Source organism: Squalius cephalus (genome assembly GCF_949319135.1).
Source record: "Squalius cephalus genome assembly, chromosome: 12".
Taxonomy (NCBI): domain Eukaryota; kingdom Metazoa; phylum Chordata; class Actinopteri; order Cypriniformes; family Leuciscidae; genus Squalius; species Squalius cephalus.
Window position 1 is genome coordinate 34,056,761 of NC_137133.1, and position 21,698 is coordinate 34,078,458.

Sequence of the window (21,698 nt, forward strand, 5' to 3'; positions counted from 1 at the left end):
GCAAAAGTTATAATTTTGATGATTATGGCTTACAGCTTATGAAAACCCCAAATTCAAAATCTGTTCAGAAGGTATGTTCTTGCTTTTGATTTATTGCTTGTTCAGATATTCATTCAGCTAAATATGCTGATGGCCATGAAACTTGATTAAATGTGAATGAAAACTGATTAAAAATGCTGGTGGTGGCTGGCAACTTAAAAAAAAAAAAAATACTGGCAGGGAAAGAGTTAAAAAATACAGCAATCATCTCTTCTTTGGATTTTACTTAAAGGGATAGTTCACTTTGAAATTAAATTTTGGTATGTTTTAGCTTACCTGAAGGGCATCCAAGATGTAGGTGTCTTTTTTTCCGCAGTAGTTTCAATTTTGATATTTTTAGGTCAAACCGTTCTTGTCTGACAGTCATATCATGCAGGTCTGTGGTCACTGTCTCAAAGAGCATGCACAGAGTCCAAATTAAAACAATTCCCCATCGTCCAAATTAAACAATTCCCCATCGTAAGTACACATTGATGGCCTAAGACACAAAACGAGCGGTTTGTGTGAGAAAACGAACAGTATTTATATCGTTTTTACCTCTTATAACACAACCACGTCCAAGTGATTTGAGGGCGCGCGCGCTTCCTGCTGTGTGATGTGTACGCAGACTGGTGCATAGATATATATACACTAGATGTCGCATTAAAGACATTCGTTCCAATGAACTGCCGTAGCCAAGGCGACCTCTAGTGTATATATCTATGCACCAGTCTGCGCACACGTCACACAGCAGGATGCGCTCGCGCCCTCAGATCACTTGGACGTGGCTGTGTTACAAGAGGTAAAAACAATATAAATACTGTTTGTTTTCTCACACAAACCGCTCGTTTCGTGTCTTAGGCCATCAATGTGTACTTACGATGGGGAATTGTTTAATTTGGACGATGGGGAATTGTTTTAATTTGGACTCTGTGCATGCTCTTTGAGACAGTGACCACAGACCTGCATGATATGACTGACAGACAAGAACGGTTTGACCTAAAAATATCAAAATTGAAACTACTGCGGAAAAAAAGACACCTACATCTTGGATGCCCTTCAGGTAAGCTAAAACATACCAAAATTTAATTTCAAAGTGAACTATCCCTTTAAGGTGAAGTATGTAGTTTCTGCAACACTAGTGACACCCAGCTGAAAAAATAAATCATATTTTGCAAACTGTAATTTGCGCGTCACATCGCTCCTCCAGCTCTTACAGGTGTGTGTTAAAGCATATCTCAACAGGTAAAAGCAGCTACTTTCAAAAGGTCCAACATATTGGCAATACTTTTAGATGTGTTGCTATGTGTCATGAGTAAACAATTGAGTAAATTAACGCTGCCTGGAGTGCATTTTTTCTTCACCAAGCGCATTTTTTGGCATGAAGCGCCACAACTATTTGAGACTGTCTACACTGGACACATCAAAGTAAACATAAATTTTCTTTCTGAACGGGTGCATGATGATGTTGTATTAAAGCGTCCATTAGGGCGTTGCAACTCAATGCCATGTTCGCTTTGATGTGATTATGACCTGTGTAATCTAAATGCAGCAAAATTTGGCTTTCACTCCTGTACCCGAATCTGAACGTCTTTTTCCATGTAACGCGTCGTGGTCCCACACTGGCACACACCCTCTGGCTCCGCCTGCTACGGTAGCCACGCCATACACTCACACTATAGGCTGAGCTGGAAAGAGATTGACAGATCAGATGCTAGTGGGGCTCAATATTTACACTTTTGGGAGAGATAAACCCATTGATGACATAAAAAGGCTACGTCTACATTAATCCGGATAGATTTGAAAACTGAGTTTTCTTTCAAACCGCTCTCCGTCCACACTAGCATTTTCCAAAAGTTTCTCATCCACACTGAAACGTCGAAAACACTAAATTCACCTTACAGTGCATGCGCAAACCCTCATAAAAGCTCACTGAGATGATACAGATGGGACAGACATAATAAAGTTATCACGCAATTCTACTGGCAGGATCATTTTATTTAGCAAAATATCTCACCAATTCACTGATACGTCCAGATCGCACTCACTCACCATTGCATGTTTGGTCTAAAACGCGACTGCTCTCATGTTTTGCCGCAGGACAGCAAATGCGAGTGAATTTTCTGTCATCTTTGCAGGACTGTGATATGAAGAGTGTGCAAAGCAACATATTTTAGCAATTATGTGAAAGTGAATGAGGCACAATACCGGTATAAACATGAATATCTATGGGTTCAATATGCGTCACATGACTAAACTTCATCATTTTTAAATACCTCAGATTTCTCAGTCCACACTACAACATGAAAACCACATTTATCCACTTTGGAGACGGTTTTCGTTGCTAAAAATGCCTCCTCAGTGTGGATGGAAGGCCAAAATGGAGAGAAAAAGATGCGTTTTCAAACGAAAATGTATTAGTGTGGACAAGGCCTGATAGTGGTCAATGAACTATAAACTGGGTTAAGAGAATGTATTTTATCATTATAAAATCTTACATATATCACCTTTAATTTGGCTGCCTTTAGAAAACCGAGCAAATTAACGGAGACAATGTTTAGGGCTAGAGAAAGTCGAGTCAACATGAATCAGCATTTGCAACCAATTTCACTTCTGTGATGTAATATTTTCAAGAGAAACCGAATGCTCAATGTCAATGAGAAAAAAGGTAGGGACGGACTTGATTTAATCTACTGGGAACTTATTTGGATGATGAAAAGTGGGTGTTGCGTACCAGAATGCAGTCAGATCTGAATGCATACCTTTTAAAACACAGCTTGTGGCGTCGGCTGAAAAGAAAATTAGTTTCATGCACTGAAAGACTTCAAAAACATTTTTGTCTTTGGAACAACATGCATTAATGAGCTGCTCACAATTAGACTGGGAAACATGCATCAAGAAAGTAAATAAATAGGGTCAATTATGATTTCATGTGTAGAAAATAAAAACAGAAAATGTACAGGTCATTTTCTTTTGCCAGGACATTATCCAGTAATGACATTTCCATTAACCCTAAAACACAACAAAATGAAATGCGGAATTCAAAATACAGATAAAACACCAATACCGAAAATGATTTCACATTTATCTAGTTCATTGTGGCCTATTTTTACAACTTTTACTACTGTGTGATTAACACACTGTTAACTGCGATGTATTCTCAGACATGATGCATGAAGGCTATAGCTTAATAACTACACACACTTGATTCAGGGATCAGTTGGGGTCCACACAGCTGTTGATTTCTTCATAGTAAATGAATTGTAGGCTGAAGTTAGATCTAGTTGAAAAACATGTTTCCTTCCCCTGATGACACTGCTGGTTAACCTAACATGGAGATGTTTTACTATGAAAGAAACTGGCTTCTTCTTGTGTGTTGGTCATTATAAGCAATGAAGCAACATGTGTCATCACATTTAAAGGAATAGCCAGAAAAACAAAAGCATCATTGGGGTTCGATACAGAACTCTAGGGTTCTAGACTCAATTTAAAAGGCCAAAAAGATTCTATAAAGGGATAAATGTCTAAAATTATGATTTCATGATTAAAAGTTTTTTTTTCTAGTGATAAAGTATGTTTATAAGCTGTTCAATTCATAAAATTGAATCACAATAAAAAATTAATTAAATAAAAATTAATGAATTAAAACTGAATGCATAAAACTATCCCATGAAGCCCTAAAAGTTTCTATATATGAGGCGCCTGAACCCTTTAAACCTTTAAGGTTCTATTAACCTTTTTCTTCTAAGAGTGAACATAACACATACAAATAAAGATTCTCTTATTTTTATACATTTATTCACTAAATAGAAATAAATATTTTTTACTCACTCTCATGGCGTTCCAAACCATCTATATGACTTGTCTTTCTTCTGTGGAACAAAAAAGGAGAAAATATGATTAGTGAATTGTGCTGGTCACTCTTTTCCTTGCATTTGCAATGAATGGGAACTAAAACTTTCAAAAATGGATGCAAAACCAGCATAAAAGTCTGTTCAGGGTTCAGTATGAATCATAACTTTGAAAGTGGAATATGTTGCATGGACCACTTTTATGATAAATACAAATATTAATACACTGTACTTGTATTAAATAGATCAAAAGTGACAGTTAGGACATTTATATTGTTACAAAAGTTTGCCATTTCAAATAAATGCTGTTCTTTTGAACTTTCTATTCATCAAAGAATCCTGAAAAAATAAATAGTATATCATTGTTTCCACAAAAATATGAAGCAGCACAACTTTCAACATTGATAATAATTATAATAATAAGTGTTTCTTGATCAGCAAATCATCATATTCAAATGATTTCTGAAGGATCATGTGACACTGAAGACTGGTGCTGAAAATTCAGCTTTGATCACAGCAATAAATTACATATTCAATTAGAAAACAGCTATTTTAAACTGTAATAATATTTCACAATATTACTGTTTTTACTGTATTTTTGGTCAAATAAATGCCGCTTTAAAATAAGAATAAGAGACTTCATTCTTATTCTATAAAAAAATCGATTAAAGTGATTCTATCGTCTCAGCAACATGTTTTCATAGTTTAGCACTGGACACTTCTTCCTAATGAATCTGAGAAGTCAACAGGTTGAATTACGTGTTGGATACATCAGAGAGCAAACAGCACTAGTTTTAGACATTTAGAGAGCAGAATCCTGAACTAAATAGAAGCTAATCAGCAAAGCTGCCTTTAAAAAAAACTGAAAGCGATCTCATTACGATTCAAAAGGAGACTGACTTCATCCCTGATGAGCTAATGCTAAGCCCATGCTAAACGCTAGCCCTTTACTGCCCTGCCCCGCCACACCCTGATGCCCTTCTGCCCGCCTGCGCTTTGACGGACAGCTGTGGAGTTCTGGACCAACTCCAGCCAGCGGGATTACGCATGCAAGTAATCTCCCATGATGCCCTGCGGCCAAGCTAGGGCGTGCTGCGCCTCTGCTCCTTATTAATATGCATGAGAATGCTAATGAGCAGGAAGCACACAGGTGAGCTCGCTCAAAGAAGCCAGTCACAACACAGGAGCCGATATTCTAATTTCGCGGCGCAGACCTTCCCACTCGCCGCAGAGACAATATCACATTCTCTCACACACAGCATGATAACTCGCAGCTTCTCCGTGTGAGGAAGATAACCTAAACAGCCGACTGTCTGAAGAGACGCACGTCTGGATTTTGCAGAAACTCATTCCTGAAATGCAGTGTCACGGATGCCAGTGAGATGTTTCAAATCAAAACCTCGCTTTAGATAAAGGTTAAAGGCAAAAGCCATGAGCAAATTCCCTGAAGCCTCTATCAGTCAATCTGAGTTTAAACACACACACACACACACACACACACACACACACACACACACACACACACACACACACACACACACACACACACACACACACACACACACACACACAATACTGTGACAATATTACTGCAGTAACAACCTGACAAGATATAAAGAATGCTCAAGCATCAGAAACATACAGTTGTGGTCAGAGTTATTGGTAAATATGACCAAAGATGGCTGTAAAAATAAATCTGTATTGTTTATCCTGTTGATCTTTCATTAAAAAAAATTAGCAAAAATCTAACCTTTCATTTAAGTAAAAGAATTTAAAGTGGGGGGAAACTCAAATTATGAAATAAATGTTTTTCTACAAAACACATTTGACACAATTATTCCCATTAATTGATCTCTGAAGTATATTCCCATTAATATTTTGTTTTTTAGCGCATCAGGGTGACTAGGAACATGAAATTGTCCAGCCATGACTTCTTGTTTCACAGAAGTATAAATATGAGGAAACACAAAGGCCAAATTGACTGTTGAGCTTCACAAAATAGAAAGTGCCTGTATGAAAATAGCTAAAGCATTGGAAATTCCCATTTCCACCATCAGGGGAATAATTAAGAAGTTCCGATCAACTAAAGATGTTACGTATCTGCCAGGAAAAGGACGTGTGTCTATATCGTCCTAATGCACAATGAGGAGGAAAGTTTGAGTGGCCAAAGACTCTCCAAGGATCACAGCTGGAGAATAGCAGAGATTAGTTGAGTCTTGGGGTCAGAAAGCCTAAAAAAATTATTATAATAATAAAAAAACCTACATCACCACATTAGTGACCCTGGATCACAAAACCAGTCATAAGTCGCACTGGTTTTGTGGCAATAGCCAACAATACATTGTATGGGTCAAAAATATCGATTTTTCTTTTATGCCAAAAATCATTAGGATATTAAGTAAAGATCAAAGATATTTTGTAAATTTCCTACCGTAAATATATTAAAAAATATATTTTTGTGAGTGAATGCTGCACAATCGCGAACATAAACGGACAACTTTAAAGGAGATTTTCTCAATGTTTCGATTTTTTTGCACCCTCAGATTCCAGATATTCAAATAGCTGTATCTCGGCCAAATATGGTCCTATCCTAACAAACCATACATCAGTGGAAAGCTTATTTATTCAGCTTTTGTGTGATGTATAAATCTCAATTTTTTTAAAAAAAAAATTTTATTGACCCATGTGACTGGTTTTGTTGTCCAGGGTCACATGTTGTTTGGGAGGGTTTCAAGAAAAATCCTCCTCGCTCATCCAAAAACAAACTCCAGCATATTCAGTTGTCAGACACGACTGGAACTTCAAAAGGCACTGGATTCTGGTCAGATGAAACTAAAAAAAGAGCTTTTTGGCAGAAAACCCACCAGATGTGTTCGGTGCAAACAGGGATGAAGAATACCCCATCTTCACGGTTACATATTCCACTGGATCTTTAATGTTGTGGGACTATTTTTTTGCTGGAGGTCCTGGACATCTTGTTCAGATACATGGCATCATGGATTCTGGCCTCTGCTACAAATCTTATAATGGCCCGTGGTTGGATCTTCCATCAGGACAACGATCCAAAACAAACATAAAAGTAAACACAAAAATGTGTCACTGAGCACAAAATGAAGCCTAAACCCTACAGAAAATGAGTGGGCTGAACTGCAGAGAAGATGCAACAACATGGATCTGGGAATCTGAAGGATCTGGAGGGATTCTGTATGGAGGAATGGTCTCTGATCTCTTGTCAGGTGTTCTCCAAACTCATCAAGCATTATAGGAGAAAACTCAGAGCTGTAATCTTGGGAGAAGGATGTTGCAATAAGAATTTAATAAAAGGGTGCCAATAATTATGTCCAACGTGTTTTGGAGAAAAGTACTTTTTTTTCATAATGTGATTTAGCCCCCACTTTCAATTATTTTACTTCAATGAAATTTTTGATTTTTGCACATTTTTTTGAATGAAAGATCAAAGGATAAACAATGCAGATTTATTTTTTACAGACATCTTTGATCATATTTACCAGGGGTGCCATTAATTCTGACCACAACTGTAACTATTAAGCAATTATATTCAGATGTTGGGATCATCCTGGTATACAATACCAGTTTGGTGTCAGTAAGAGATGAAAATTCAGCTTTGCCATAACAGGAATACATAACATTTTAAAGTATATTCAAATAGAAGTTATTTTAAATTGTAATATTACTGTTTTTACTGTATTTTTGATGCAGCTTTGGTGAGCAAAAAAAAACATGAAAAAATTAACAATAAACAAAAAAGCATAAAAAATATTTTTTCTTGTATTAATAAGAAAGAATGGCTGCATCCAAAATCGCAAACTTCCCTACTATATAGTAGGCGACAAACAGTATGTGACAAAAGAAGTATGTCCGAATTCACAATACTACTGAAATACTACTTCCGATGAGATTCTGAAGTGTGCAAATGATGGACACTTTACTATCCCATGAGGCCACGGGAGAGGATTTGTGAATGACAATGAAAGCGACGCTGACTGACGCTGGTAGGTCACATGATAATGACAACATACTACACACATTCCTACTATAAAGAACATACTTGTTTAGCCATCGTGAAGAACGAGAGTATGCGATTTGGAACATTCCAAATAGTTACCATGGTGTAACGTTTATGTTCAGTTTTGGTTTCATTTTCACTCTTCTGTCCCTGTTTTGCCTGCCTATGTTCCCTAGTTAGTTTCCTTGGTTGTTAATTATTTCCACACACTTGTTTCTGTTCAGTTGATTACCCTCCCTGTGTATTTAAAGGGTTAGTTCACCCAATAATGAAAATTCTGTCATCATTTACTCGCCCTCATGTCGTTCCAAACCCGTAAGCTTTTCGTTCATCTTCAGGAACACAAATTAAGATCTTTTTGATGAAATCTGAGAGTTTTCTGTCCCTCCATTGACAGCTATACGACTACCACTTTGACGCTTCAAAAAGTTCATAAAGAGATCGTAAAATTATCCCTAACATTTATATGTGAATAAAAGCCTAAATTCAGAAAATTTAGACAGAGTCTCTTCAGAAAATTTTGACTAAATCACTCAATTCATATGGATTAGTTTCACAATCTCTTTATGAATGTTTTGAAGCATCAAAGTGGTAGTTGCGTATCTGTCAATGGAGGTAAACAACTTCCCACCTTGTTGACATAAACGCACCATTATTTGAGCCTCAATATGCAGGGAACCGAGACAGTGACTGGGACGCTAAAAGTCAAGTTCATCCTCAGGAGCATCTACTGTACATGTACTGTAGCCTACCCCAATGTTAATGCCTCTATGTCAAATCTACATTTATTTGCTATTTGACTTTATGGGCCCTATCTTACACCTGGCGCAATGCAGCGCCAAGCGCAACGCACGTGTTTTTTGCTAGTTTCAGTTCGACGCAGTTCTCATTTTCATGTCCTGCGCCACATTGTTTAAATAGCAAATGCATTTGCGCCCATTTGTGCGCCCATGGGCTGCTGGTCTGAAAACGAGGTGTGTTCTGGCGCATTGCATATTTTGAGGCAACAGAAATAGACTGAGCCATTGACCAACTGAAACCTGGTCTGAAGTCAATGGCGCAAATTTTTTTTTTATGTGGCGGGTCCACAACGCGCGTCCACTCTGCTTATTAAGCCTGGAACACACCAAGCCGACGGTCGGCCGTCAGGCAGTTTCCGTGCGTCGGCCGACTAAATCTTCTCAGTGTGTTCCGCACCGTCGGCTGAAATTGGTCCTCGTCGGCTTTGTAACGGCCGATTCGACATGTTGAATCGGCGTCGGGCCGTCGGCGAAAGAGGGAACTCTGATTGGCTGTTCAGCTTAGTGAATGAGGCAGTGCACGAGAATATAGCAAAACAGCGAGCAAAGAAGTCAAAACGGTACAGATAGACGCTGTTCTAATGATATGTCACCTTACCTGAGTGTTCCTTGGTGCATATTTTAATATAAACACGAGAGGAGTGGAATAAAGAAAGTGTTTAGCAGGATTGATATTCAAAACGGTAAGCACGCACTGCTTTGTTTACGGTCTGTGTATCTACAGCCGGCAGCGTCGGTTTCCCTTTTTGAATGACGGATATAGACGAATATATCTGCAGAAATAGACAGTTGTCTCATTTACACGCAGGCGCAGAACGCGCATTCTAGCTGACTGACAGTCGGCAGTAGTTCTCTCGGTGTGTTCAGGTGCCGCTTTTAACCCCGACGCGAGGCAACAACACAGTCGGCTTTCATCAGCGCTAGTTCGTCGGCGTCGGCTTGGTGTGTTCCAGGCTTTAAACACACAGGGACGCACAGCAGCACACAAACATGCCAAATATTTCAAATAAAAGGATTACAATGTAAAAGATTATTATTGTGTACATAAAGATATGGTGGAATCCGGCTTGTCCCATAGATGGTCTGTTTGCGCGCTTTTACCTCGCACACGAGCAGATCCGTTTGCGCTCTGGAGACGCGTTCGGTCTTTCCACTATCAAATTCTGTCATGTAAATAGCGAATCTGCCATGGCACAAGCGCAACTGGCATTTAAAGGGAATGGGAGATGAGACTCTGATTGGTTTAACGCATGTAAATCCCAAAACACACCCATTACTCATTATGAGAATAGGAACAACCCTTTTAGACCATGCGCCGGGCGTACCAACCATTTTTCCCGTCGTTAAACTAACAAAAGTGGATTCGGACACGCCCTAAGTGCACTTGCGCCCTGCGCTTTAAACCATGCGCTTAGATCGTTAAAATAGGGCCCAATTTCTTTAACTCTAATCTGCATTAAATTACTGTGACAACTATTGGAAGACATTAAAAAGACTGTATAGCTGCAACAGTTGCCTAAAAAACTATCATGACCTCAGCTGAAAAGGGAAAGTTTTAGAGAAAGTTATTATAATGTGCACTTATGAATCGTTCACAAAAAGACCAGGAACTTCAAAATTACGTTTTTTATTGGCATTGATGGTTCCATGAAGAACCTTCAAAATCCATCTTACAAATAAAGGTTCCTAAAGGATGTTTTTGCAGCAATGCCATAAAAGAACCATTTTGGTTCTCCAAAGAACCTTTCAGTGATCAGTTCTTAAAAGAACCGTTTTTTTCATAGTGTGAAGAACATTTTAAAAATCTGAAGAACCTTATAAAGAACCTTTAGTGTAATGTAAAAGTTCCATGTATGGTAAAAGTTCTTCATGAAACGTCAGATTCCAATAAAGAACCTTTATTTTTAAGAGTAGTTTTTAATGCACAAAAGGTTCTTTATACCGGATTACTTTAGATTATAAAATGTTTTTCACAGTAATGGTTCTTGAACTGTTTACTATTCTTCTATGTTTTCACCGCAAAAACCCCATCTTTATTTTTAAGAGTGTTGTATTAAAAATAAGTAAACATGGACTGATCTTTAAAAAGTATGAACGTTTCCCAAAACATGTGAGATTGGTGGACAACGTAGAAATCTCTAAATGTGTGGAGAATGTATATAAAGTTATAGTCCTGCGTTTGACCCTTGCCAGAATCATGTCTCTCACCGTTACAAAAGACTCTTCAAATCAGCCACTCCTGCAGGATAAACCTCGCTCTGTCAATCTAACCCGCTCCAGGTCAAACACAGTAACACAATGTCTCTTAACAAGAAACGGTTTCAGTCTGAAATGAGTTTATGAGCGGTGACGTGCCGTCCCCTTCAGCCCGCATAAGTGCACAGCGCACTCACTCTTCAAACACACACTTGTTGTGTTATTGTACGGTAAACAGCAGCCGCAGAAAGCTACACACACGGCGTACTAGAGAGAATCACATTAAACAGAACGCTTGACACCGCAGACGCCTCGCATTACTCCTGCTGCGTGCGTGTACGATAACGCTTCATGATGCCTGACAGCTCTGAACTCCTTCCCATAATGCATTGTGCTGAGAGACACTCTAATTGATGACACAGGTGAGACTGCGCGAAATGATCGAAAGTGTCGTCGGGAGTGAGACAAAGTGCATGAGCGTGTTTGATGTTGATTACATATGGAGGAAGAAATGAAATCTTCAGTTCTCTCCGGATTTAAAAAGATATCATGAGGCAGAGAGGGAGAGAAAGAGAGAAACGGGTGGAAGACAAGGTGATGCAATCATCTAAAGAGGAGTTCTCCTCGTTCCTCTCGTTATCAAACGCTCCCTGAGATTTGATTCTGTTCTGTGGAGATCCGTCTGTGCGGTTTTGGGAATGTCTTTATCTAAATAAACCAAAAGGTTTCGCGTGCGCTTTAATATAATATAACACACACAGATGCAAACCTATGTGGTGCACGCGAGACACAGGAGGCCTACAGAGAGATGGGAAAATGTGTTTTCATATTTGCACGCAAAAAATATACATGAATGTGTAATGTGGCCTGTTGCGTTTTTCAGTTGTGTGTTGTAGTGTGTTTTGTGGGAGATTGCAGAAATTCATGATATTCTGGAGGGTTAAAATATTCTTCTTTTCTTTTTTTAAAGATTAAAATAAGAGGAGAATAGATAAGAGAGGAGAAGAGACAAGAAGACAAGTGAAATGAAAGAAGATGAGAAGAAACACGAGAGCGAGAATAGTGAAGAACAGATGAGGTGAGAAGAGATGAAATGAAATGAAAGGGAAAAGATTAGAGCAGACAAGAGGCGAAATGAGCAGAGAAGAGAGAAAAATGAGAGAAGAGACACATTGAGAAGACAGGCGAGACAAAAATGAGAAGGAAGAGATGTGATGAGAAGTGATGAGAAAAGATGAGGGGAAGCGATGAAATGAGAATGAAGAGAAAAGTTCAAAAAATCGAGCTGACAAAAGAGACAAAAGGAGAAGAAATGCAATAAATATAGAAGAAATAGAAATAAATAAAAGGAGAAGAGAAATGAGACAAGAAGACAAAAGAGCAAAAGAGATGAGAAGAAACAAGCAACTGAAAGAAATAGTAAAGAAGAGACAAAGTGAGAAGAGATGGAATGAAAGGAAGATGAGAGGAGACAAGAAGAGAAGAAATGATCAGAGAAGAGAAGAAAATGAGAAGAAAAGAGACGAGACAAAAATGAGAAGAGACATGATGAGAAAAAAACTAAGGGAGGAGATAAAATGAGAATGAAGAAAAAATGAGCCGAAAAAATAGACAAAATGAGACGAAATAAAAAATCAGAGAAAAGAAGAGATGAGAGAAGAAGACAAAGGAGCAGAAGAAATGAGATGAGAAGAAAATGAGATGATGTGAGATAAGATACAAGAAAATCAGAGAGAAGTTGAAATGAGCGGAGGAGAAATAAACAGATAAGAGAAGAAAATCTGAGATTTGCCTTGATCAATATAATCAGTCTATCCGTATATTAGTTTTTTATTTCTCATTGATAAGTCTATTTTAAATCATATACATTTTTTATTATTTTTTTCTTTACCTAACAACTTATTTTAATACTATTTTTGTTAGTTAGTTAGTTATTTGTTATATTGTATATTTTGTTTTCTTGTCATTAATTGTTTTGTGTAAAATGCTTTGGCAATATTGTATGTACATAAACACAATCATGCAAATAAAGTACTTTAAATTGACAAGTTGGTTACACTTTTTTTTAAGTTGTCTGTGTTACAATGTAATTTTATATTTAAATACTGAGTAATAATAATAAACTATGCACTTACTATAAGGTTAAGGTTAGGATTATGTTTGGTCAAAGGTTAGTTGCATGTAATTATGCATCATTTACAGTTATTACTATAGTAACTACATGTAACGTGTAACGAGAACACTGTCACATAAATGGTTACCGAAATATTGAACTGAAATTAAGAGAAGAGACAAAAAGAGAAGGAAGAGAAGAAATGAGACAAATGAGAAAAAAGAAAAGATAGGCTAAGCTAACAAACGAGACAAAATGAGAAGAAATGAAACAAGAAGAGATGAAATGAGAAAAGACTAAATGAGAAGAAAAGATATGAGACAAGAATAGTTGAAAATGAAAAGAGAAGACAGTGAATGTGAGGAGAGGGGGATGGAGGGAAGAGGAGAGGAAGGCTTCATGTAAAAGAGGGAGACTGAAGTTCCCATGAGACTCTCCATTAATTGTGAAGTGAAGGTGCCCTCAGGCCAACACAGGGGAACAGAATCTCTCTCACACACACACACACACACAGAAATATAAACACACTGACAAACACACACTGATCGACAAATACACACATGCACAGAAATATAGACACACACGCACACACACACACACACACTCTATAACATATGCAAAACATGTCTATAACACTACAAACACACATGCACAGACCATATAATGTATCAGATTTACAGTGTGTGTGTGTGTGTGTGTGTGTGTGTGTGTGTGTGTGTGTGTGTGTGTGTGTGTGTGTGTGTGTTTACTGAGCTGTTTGGGCACAAAACTGTCCCCAGAAGTTCAGAAATCTGACACACACAAAAAACTCCCTTAATGTGCAGATGCCCCCAAAATAATTAGTACATACATATTTTTTATTCTACAAAAAAGTCCAAAATGTTTTCTTTTAGAGTTAGTCTGTAGTCATTATAACTAGCTTTATATAGAAAATATATTTTTTAATATATTTATATATATAAAAAAAACAAAAACAAAACAACATTAAAAAGACTGTTTTCATTTAAATAACTAAATGAACTTGTGCTCTGTCTGACACTGGGATGTTGACTGAGCTGTAAAGCAATCAGTCCACTAGAGGGAGCACTGGGAATACAGTATGACCTCCTCTCTCTCTCTCTCTCTCTCTCTCTCTCTCACACACACACACACACACACACACACACACACACACACACACACACACACACACACACACACACACTCATGTTGGAGCACCTATCATTGTGAGGACATTCCATAGACAATTGTTTCTATACTGTACAAAACCTGTATTTCATATTCCCTTACACTAACCCTATACCCACCCATCAGAGAAAACATTCTGCATTTTTCCATTTTTTATAAAATATTGTTTAGTGTGGTTTAAGCCATTTTACTAATGAGGACTCAGGAAATGTTCATGGTTCTTAAACCATGTTTAAGTTGTAATACCAGTGTAATACCCATGTCATTATACAAATTTGTGTTCTCATAAATCATATAAACAAGCACACGCACACAAACAATCAATCAAACACACACACACACACACACACACACACACACACACACACACAGATTTTGGACCTATTAAACACACCAAGCATTTCTTCATCATATTATAGACCGACATGAAAACAAAACCTGACAAATCACCCGGAAAGCATCTCGTATTAAACAGTAGTGTTGTGTGTTCAGCACAGGTTTACTGACACGACCACAGACTCACACAGACTGTATTTAGTAATCAAGCAGTCCAGGGGTCAATGTAGAGGTCAAGTCTTGTGCTTGAGTCCTCCATCCCAGACAGCAAGCAAAATGTGTTCATCTCAGTCATGGATTATGAGCACAATCTTGTAAAACAAAAGTCACCTTTATATTAAAGCACTTACAAAGGGCAAGACACTGCAGCATAACAACGAACCCAGAACATTCCTTTAAACAAATACAACAATTAAATATCCTGAATGAATATTAAAATTCATCCGATTTAAAGTAACAGTATATTAAACTCAAACAAGCACAGAAACGGTCAACAGGCCAAAACAACCAGGACAAATCATTAAAGATGAAGGTTAACACTGTCATGTACTTCATCATGAACAGAGACACGACAGCTTAACTTTCAGTATAAATTTGTTTCACAAATCACAGGTCACAGAGTGATATACAATGCCAAATAATATAAATATAAATGTGTAAAGTTAGGAGAGCAAAATACTAAAATGAATCCTCTGCTGTTGCATGAATTTATAAAACAGTCAATTTTCCTATTAAGTCTGTCATGTTACATATTATTGGGTCATTTTAATGTCAATATTTGATTCTAAGCATATTGCAGACTTTTCTTTCAGATGCTGGCAGATGACACCATAGTGTAAACAATGCCTTTGAATGTCTTCCATTCACATGCCATGGTATGTGCATGGTAAATTAAAAAAAATTCAATAACTGATAAAAATGTAAATGTGTACCTTGAAATGCAATGTAAGTCGCTTCAAAGCGTCTGCCAAATGTGTAAATGTAAATAAAAATCTAGTTAGCCTACTTTTTAGTGCTGTACTAAGTGCTGCTGCTTTAACAGATTTAAGTGTGAATTCAGTCCTGAGGAAAGAGAGTGAGTTTCACTCAGTGCTTCACAATGTCAAACTGAGGAAGAGGAGGACATTGAGAGGAAGATAACAGGAAACACACACACACACACACACACACAGAGAGAGAGAGAGAGAGAGAGAGAGAGAGAGAGAGAGAGAGAGAGACAGTCGTACCCCAATGGAGCTGCTCTCTCCTGTTTCCCTCTCCGTCCGATCTCTCCATCCTGACAGGAGAGGCTTCAGGCATCTGCTGAGCTTCAGGCCACACACACACACACACACACACACGGTAATGTCTAACCACATTACACACTCATAACAACAAATTCACGCTGTACTCTGCTGTTACGCACGCGCATGATGAATTCAGCGATGGGATTGTTTGACTGTGAGCGTTTCTGCAAACCACAAAATTCACTGATGACAGTAAATGCGTGTGTGTGTGTGTGTGTGTGGCCTGACGGCGGTCTGAAGTTTCGCCGCGCTCCCAGGGATGGCGAGTGTAAAGTGTGTTGCCGGGGGCGACGGCGATATGAAAGGTGGCTAATGAAGCACTTAGCATTTGAAGGCTAGCAGCGGACCGCGCCCGAGTTCCGTCAGTCCTGATTGGCTAACGCGAGGGCTAACGCGAGCTGAGTGGTCTTTTGTTGCTCGGCGACGAGCCCTGAGGCGACGCCCCAACCCTGACCCCTCCTCCCCCATCAACGCCGATACGATGTGACAACTTAGCGGGAGAAGAGTCTTTTCTTTCTCTCTCTCTCTCTCTGTTCAGCCACAGAGGTCGTGTGTGTGTTCATCAGATCTGCTCTAAATGAATAGGAACGAGAGAATATCTGTCTCTCTACCTGCTCTTCTCCTCGGCCCGTCTGTCTCACCTCATGTTTCATTCGGTTGCTCTTTTGCCAACACCTGTCTCCCTGCATTTCACTTCTCTCGCGCTTCACCTCGCTCTCTTTTAAACGCAATAACTGTTTTAAAGGCAGACAACGCCAGAACCTCTTAAAGTCACAATTAAATCAAAAGTGACAACTTTTTTTTCATGGAATAAAAATGGATTTGCAGTATTTATTATAAATTATCCATGCACATCGTCATTTTTTAAATTCATGTGCCCTCATAATCTTTAATCAAAATAACTTCCTCTCCCTCTTGCATGGACATCTCTTCTCTGATGACGTGTTCACTGACGCGAGGGCGGGACAACCTGTCAATCACATGCTGACCAATAGCAAACCACAACCATCCAACCAATTCCCCATGGACAAAATCAAGTCCCGCCCAATTTTTTCTTGTTCAAAAAGCCGTTTCACTTGCATATAGTGATATGGTTAGCTAAAGATACATTTAACATGCTATTAAACAATTATGACGCATAAAAACATTAATGAAGACAGAAATATGAAAGGAAAAACAGAAGACAGAGAAAATTTACAAACCATTGTTTTGGCCAACATAAATGATTATAAAATATTATAATATTTATAAAGAACTACCATGCAAAAGGTAAGCAAGATTTTTTCAGCAAGGGTGCATTATATTGATCAAAAGGTACATTAAAGATTTATAATGTTTCTATATGAAACTTCTATTCTTCAAATAAATATATATTGGCCCGCACAAAAATATCAAGCAGCACAACTATTTTCAACATTGATAATTATAATAATAACAAGTATTTCTTGAGCAGCAAATCAGCATATTAGAATGAGTTCTATTAGTTAAATTAAAATAATAGTTCACAATCTTACCGTTTTTACTGTATTTGTGATTAAATAAATGAATAAATAAATAAATAAAGATACTTACATACAAAAACAGAAACAAGTAATAAAAACTTAGTGAGTGTTTTAGCGCAATTTTCTCACCTCATGGGATCACAACACTAAGAGATAGTAAATCTTTTCCTGGATTTTTTTTGTGCGTTCCCGAGATTAGACCTTCCTTAACATAATGCCGAAAACCCAAAGTCTCCAGGTGGTCTGGTTGAGGAGTAGATAGAAGTGCAAGATTGGTGCGCACAGACGCACAGAACAGAAATCATGAGTTAACAAGCGCAATTTTGTCCGGTGGAAAATTGTGATAAAAATCTTAGTGACCCCAAACTTTTGCAAGCTAGTTGGCTCTTTTCTGAATGCCAGTGTGGTTTTATTGTGTTCACTTGTTAGTTATGTACAGAAACATTAATATTTTCATTTGGAACTGAATTCACACCAAAAAAATTACAATAAACAAATAAATCTATTAACCTTTCTGTTTTGAGCATTTATCTAGATGCTTGAAAAAGACTATATTAGGCTACTGCTAACAGAACAAAGATTTGAACTATTGACTTTTGGCTCAAAATAGCCCCTGTGACAACTAGCCCTGTTCTTTCTTTTTATAATGACCCTAACCAAACCATAACCCTTTATGAAAAGATGCAAAAGTGCAAAACTTTACATTTTGCCTCTGAGGACAGTTTAGTCAGATTGAGTTCACTTCTAGGGCAATTTTGTACAGCTAAGTAAGGCCAAACTCAGATAAACTCACATTTTATGCCCAGTTGCATGAGCTGAATGTGTGCATTTTCAGACAGGCAGTGATAGTGAAGCCCAGTGCGGGTCCTTCACTGTGTGTCAGGGCAGAGAAGTGGAAAATTAAAGCCATTGACAGAAGCAGTAATAAACCATGAAAAAAAAAAATGTGTGATGGACAAACGACAGTAAAAATAAAGAGAATGGCCCGTTTCTCCCGCGTGAGGCACTTATTTATCTGAAGACTTCCTCTGTTTTATTGTTATTGAGCTGAAAAAGGGAAAAATCACAACGTCTTGAAACTAGCAGAGAGCAATCCATTTCTGCACACACACACACACACATAGAGTTGTGTTGTTTTTAGGTTATGTCCCTTACCCTAAAACACTTTCCCTGTCTTTTATGTTTATTTGTTTCTCTTGTACTCGTGTTTTATTGAGTTTGTTATGGTCGTGTGTTTATTTCCACGACAGGCGTCCCAGCAGAGTCGACTTCATAATGTGTGTCTGAAACCCTTTCCATTTGAAATCAGTTTCACTCTCATTTCACTTTAAGTGACATTTTGGGGCTTTAAAAACATTTTATTGATCAAGGTCCCGCGCTCAAGCCTCGCTAGCTTGATTTTGCTCTAATTTGTAGGCTAATTGGTCAGTTACACACTTCATGCATCGCACAAACACACACACACACACACACACACGCATGCTGAAGAGGCACTTTTGTGAAGCTTCCTGCTCCTCCTGTTTGTTTAGATTTGTGGATATTGATGTCGTCAGCCAGTTCTGTTTATACTTAAGGGCAAAAATCATCAGTGCTTTCATCTTTATGATTACAAAAAAAAAAAAAAAATACTGACATTGAGAAGAGAGCAGGAAGAAGAGAGAAGTGATAAATTAAACATAAAGATCTCTCCTCATCTATAAATCCATACATCTGCATTAGAATAGACAATGACAGCGGTCAGCAAAACACTACAAGAACAAATCGATTTGTAGGCAAAACAAACCTAAATGACCTTCAAACTTTAGGCATGATATTGAATATGATAAACTAAAATAATATTCTACAGGAGGCAAAGCACAAAGTAAAGCATTCTTTTGGATGCTTTATATTAGCTGTATTAACTTATCTTTAAAAGTTTTTAATGCAAATGTACTTATCGTGTACATTGTTGAATTAACAGTTAAATGCATTATTACTATGTTTATAGTTGCCATGCAACATAGAAGCATGGTGCATCAATATAGAATTAATATGGAATGTCACAGAATAAAACCGGTGTATAGGATTTACTTAACACATTGAATTAAACATGATATTTTGAAGTAGAAAGACTGAAACTTTTATACTCTTATAAAGACTTTTATACTCATGTATCTAATTTTTCTGGTTTTATTAAACTGTTCTTTGAGATTGTGCATGTGTACAGAATAATGAAGGTTTGTGCGAGCGCGTGTCTGAGTGTGTTTGTGTTTACTGAGAGGAGATGGCACAGCGATGTCTCCTCAGCAGATGAGATCGGAGATGACAGGCCAACACTGCTCTTTGTCAGAACATGAGAGCGAGAGAGAGTGTGTAAAATTTTAATCTGTAGTTATTTAGGGTATGGAGGCGTAGTGAGTTTGTCTCTGGGGTCACGGGGGCTTATGGAAGAAAGTTGTTGGAGCAAACGGCACGAAAGTAAATGTCTGTGACAGCTTCCTGTAGCAAAACGAGTTTTAAAACTCTTGCTCGTTCTCATTTGGGGCATTCAGGATTAATAGTCCCTGTTTTATCTGTCCCATCTCTCCACAGAAACCACAAGCTGCAGCGTCTCTCAACCGCAGGTTTAATCATATTACAATCAGACTGATTAAAGAACATGAGTGTGATCATGTCTACGGACTGATGCCGTGGCACACAGTGCAGCAATGGGGTATAAAATATCCCAGTAGAATTTAAAGGGGTTTTAAGGATTTAGAAATAAATTCTGGCATAATTTACTTGCCCTCATGTTGTTCCAAACCTGAATGACTTTCTTCTGTGAGACACAAAAGAAGATATATAAAAAAAATACAAATAAAATTGAACTCCTCTGACTTTTGAATGGACATAAAAATAGAAACCTTAAAAAAAAAAAAAAATCAAAAGATATATACAAAATATAAATGATAAATTATATAGATTATAAAAATAAAATCATTATTTTTATCACATCAATATTTAAAGACAAATATACATTATATTTTTGCCACATATACAGTATATATATATATATATCTGCAATAATAAAACTGTTGACCGAAAAAGGTATAAATTGTATAAATTATATATTATTTACACACACACACATATATATATATATATAAAAGTATATATAAATACCTTTATTTTATTTTTTACTTGTATATATATTCTTCTTAATTAATTTGAAATGTACAGTCAAATAGGTTTTCTTTTATTTTGTGTCTTTTATGTAAACTTTTATTGTAAAACGTCTCTATTTGAATGAATTGACTTTAAATGACTTTGGAATCTACAGGAGTTTGGAATGTTTGGAATGAGGGTCATGTGAAGGTCACACAGCATTTCCCCTCAGTGACCTCTGAACTTTAAAGGGCCCTATTATAAGAACGATCACAATTCTGTGATGTATATTGGGAGACAGGTTTGTTATACTAATTGGTATGTAATGTTTTGAGATTAAAATAATTTCTCCAATGGCAGTTTTTTACGCAGATACGGGGACTGGTACTCACAAACAAACACACACATATATCAGTGATGGATTATTTTACGGGTCGGAGAACAAACCTATCAAACACCGCTGAGGTTTATGGGTAATCACTAATTAGATTCACCCAATTAGCAGCTGTTCAGAGCGGGAAACAGGTGCAAAGCGGGAGGAGAGAGAGAGAGAGAGAGACCAGAAAAGATGGAGGAGGGAGAGAAAGAGAGAGTTACAGAGAATAAAGGAAGGAGAGAAACTGAATCTGGGAGGGTTTCAAACACAAACTCCAGAGGGACAGAAACAATTCAAAGAAACCTGAGATAACAGACATGCAAATGAGGAAACGCATACACACACACACACACACAGGTTTATAGACATTTTTCAGTGCAATTAATAAAAGTGATATTAAATTAAAAAGAGTGTAAATAATACACACACACACACACACATCGTGTGTAAAGCCGCATGTTACTACATGACAGTTCACCTATATCGTCCTAATTAATTCTTACAGTAATCCGTAATATTCATATTCACAGCAATTATCAACATGTTGATAGTTTATATGATGAACTACACCTGTGGTTACTCTTCTAGGACAGCTGTGTGAGCTTGACTTTATAATTTCACTAAAAATCACCAAAACACCATCTGATTTTTGGTGGCCACAATAAGTAATTTATTCACACTTAAACACGTCTGAATGTGATTGTGTGTATATACAGTAGTCAAGATTTCTAGTGGATCAAAACCTTTTAAATAAAAGTTATACATGAATTTTGAACAATACCCGTTCTTAGGACAACTTTGATGGACACTTTTTTGATCCACTTCAAATGTTGACTACTATATATATATATATATATATATATATATATATATATATATATT

The 21,698-nt window shown here is 37.4% G+C and overlaps 1 protein-coding gene across 7 annotated transcripts in view; it reads right to left on the reverse strand.

The window, feature by feature from the left end:
- tfap2d (transcription factor AP-2 delta (activating enhancer binding protein 2 delta)) overlaps positions 1 to 21,698 on the reverse strand; it is a 94,897-nt gene that overhangs the window by 20,512 nt on the left and 52,687 nt on the right. Inside the window, exons 4-5 of one of the 7 annotated variants that reach the window (XM_079889404.1) lie at positions 3,850 to 3,890; positions 2,781 to 2,807 (exon numbers count right to left, since the gene is read on the reverse strand). The exons of 3 other annotated variants lie outside the window; for them this stretch is intronic. Coding sequence is in view for 1 of the 4 variants with exons in the window: in XM_079889401.1 (XP_079745527.1) it covers positions 15,756 to 15,887 (132 nt within the window). In the remaining 3 variants the exon portion in view is untranslated. Of the gene's footprint in view, positions 1 to 2,780; positions 2,808 to 3,849; positions 3,891 to 15,755; positions 15,993 to 21,698 lie in introns of those variants that run through there. 3 more of the 7 variants (XM_079889405.1, XM_079889403.1, XM_079889401.1) reach the window with 3 other exon arrangements.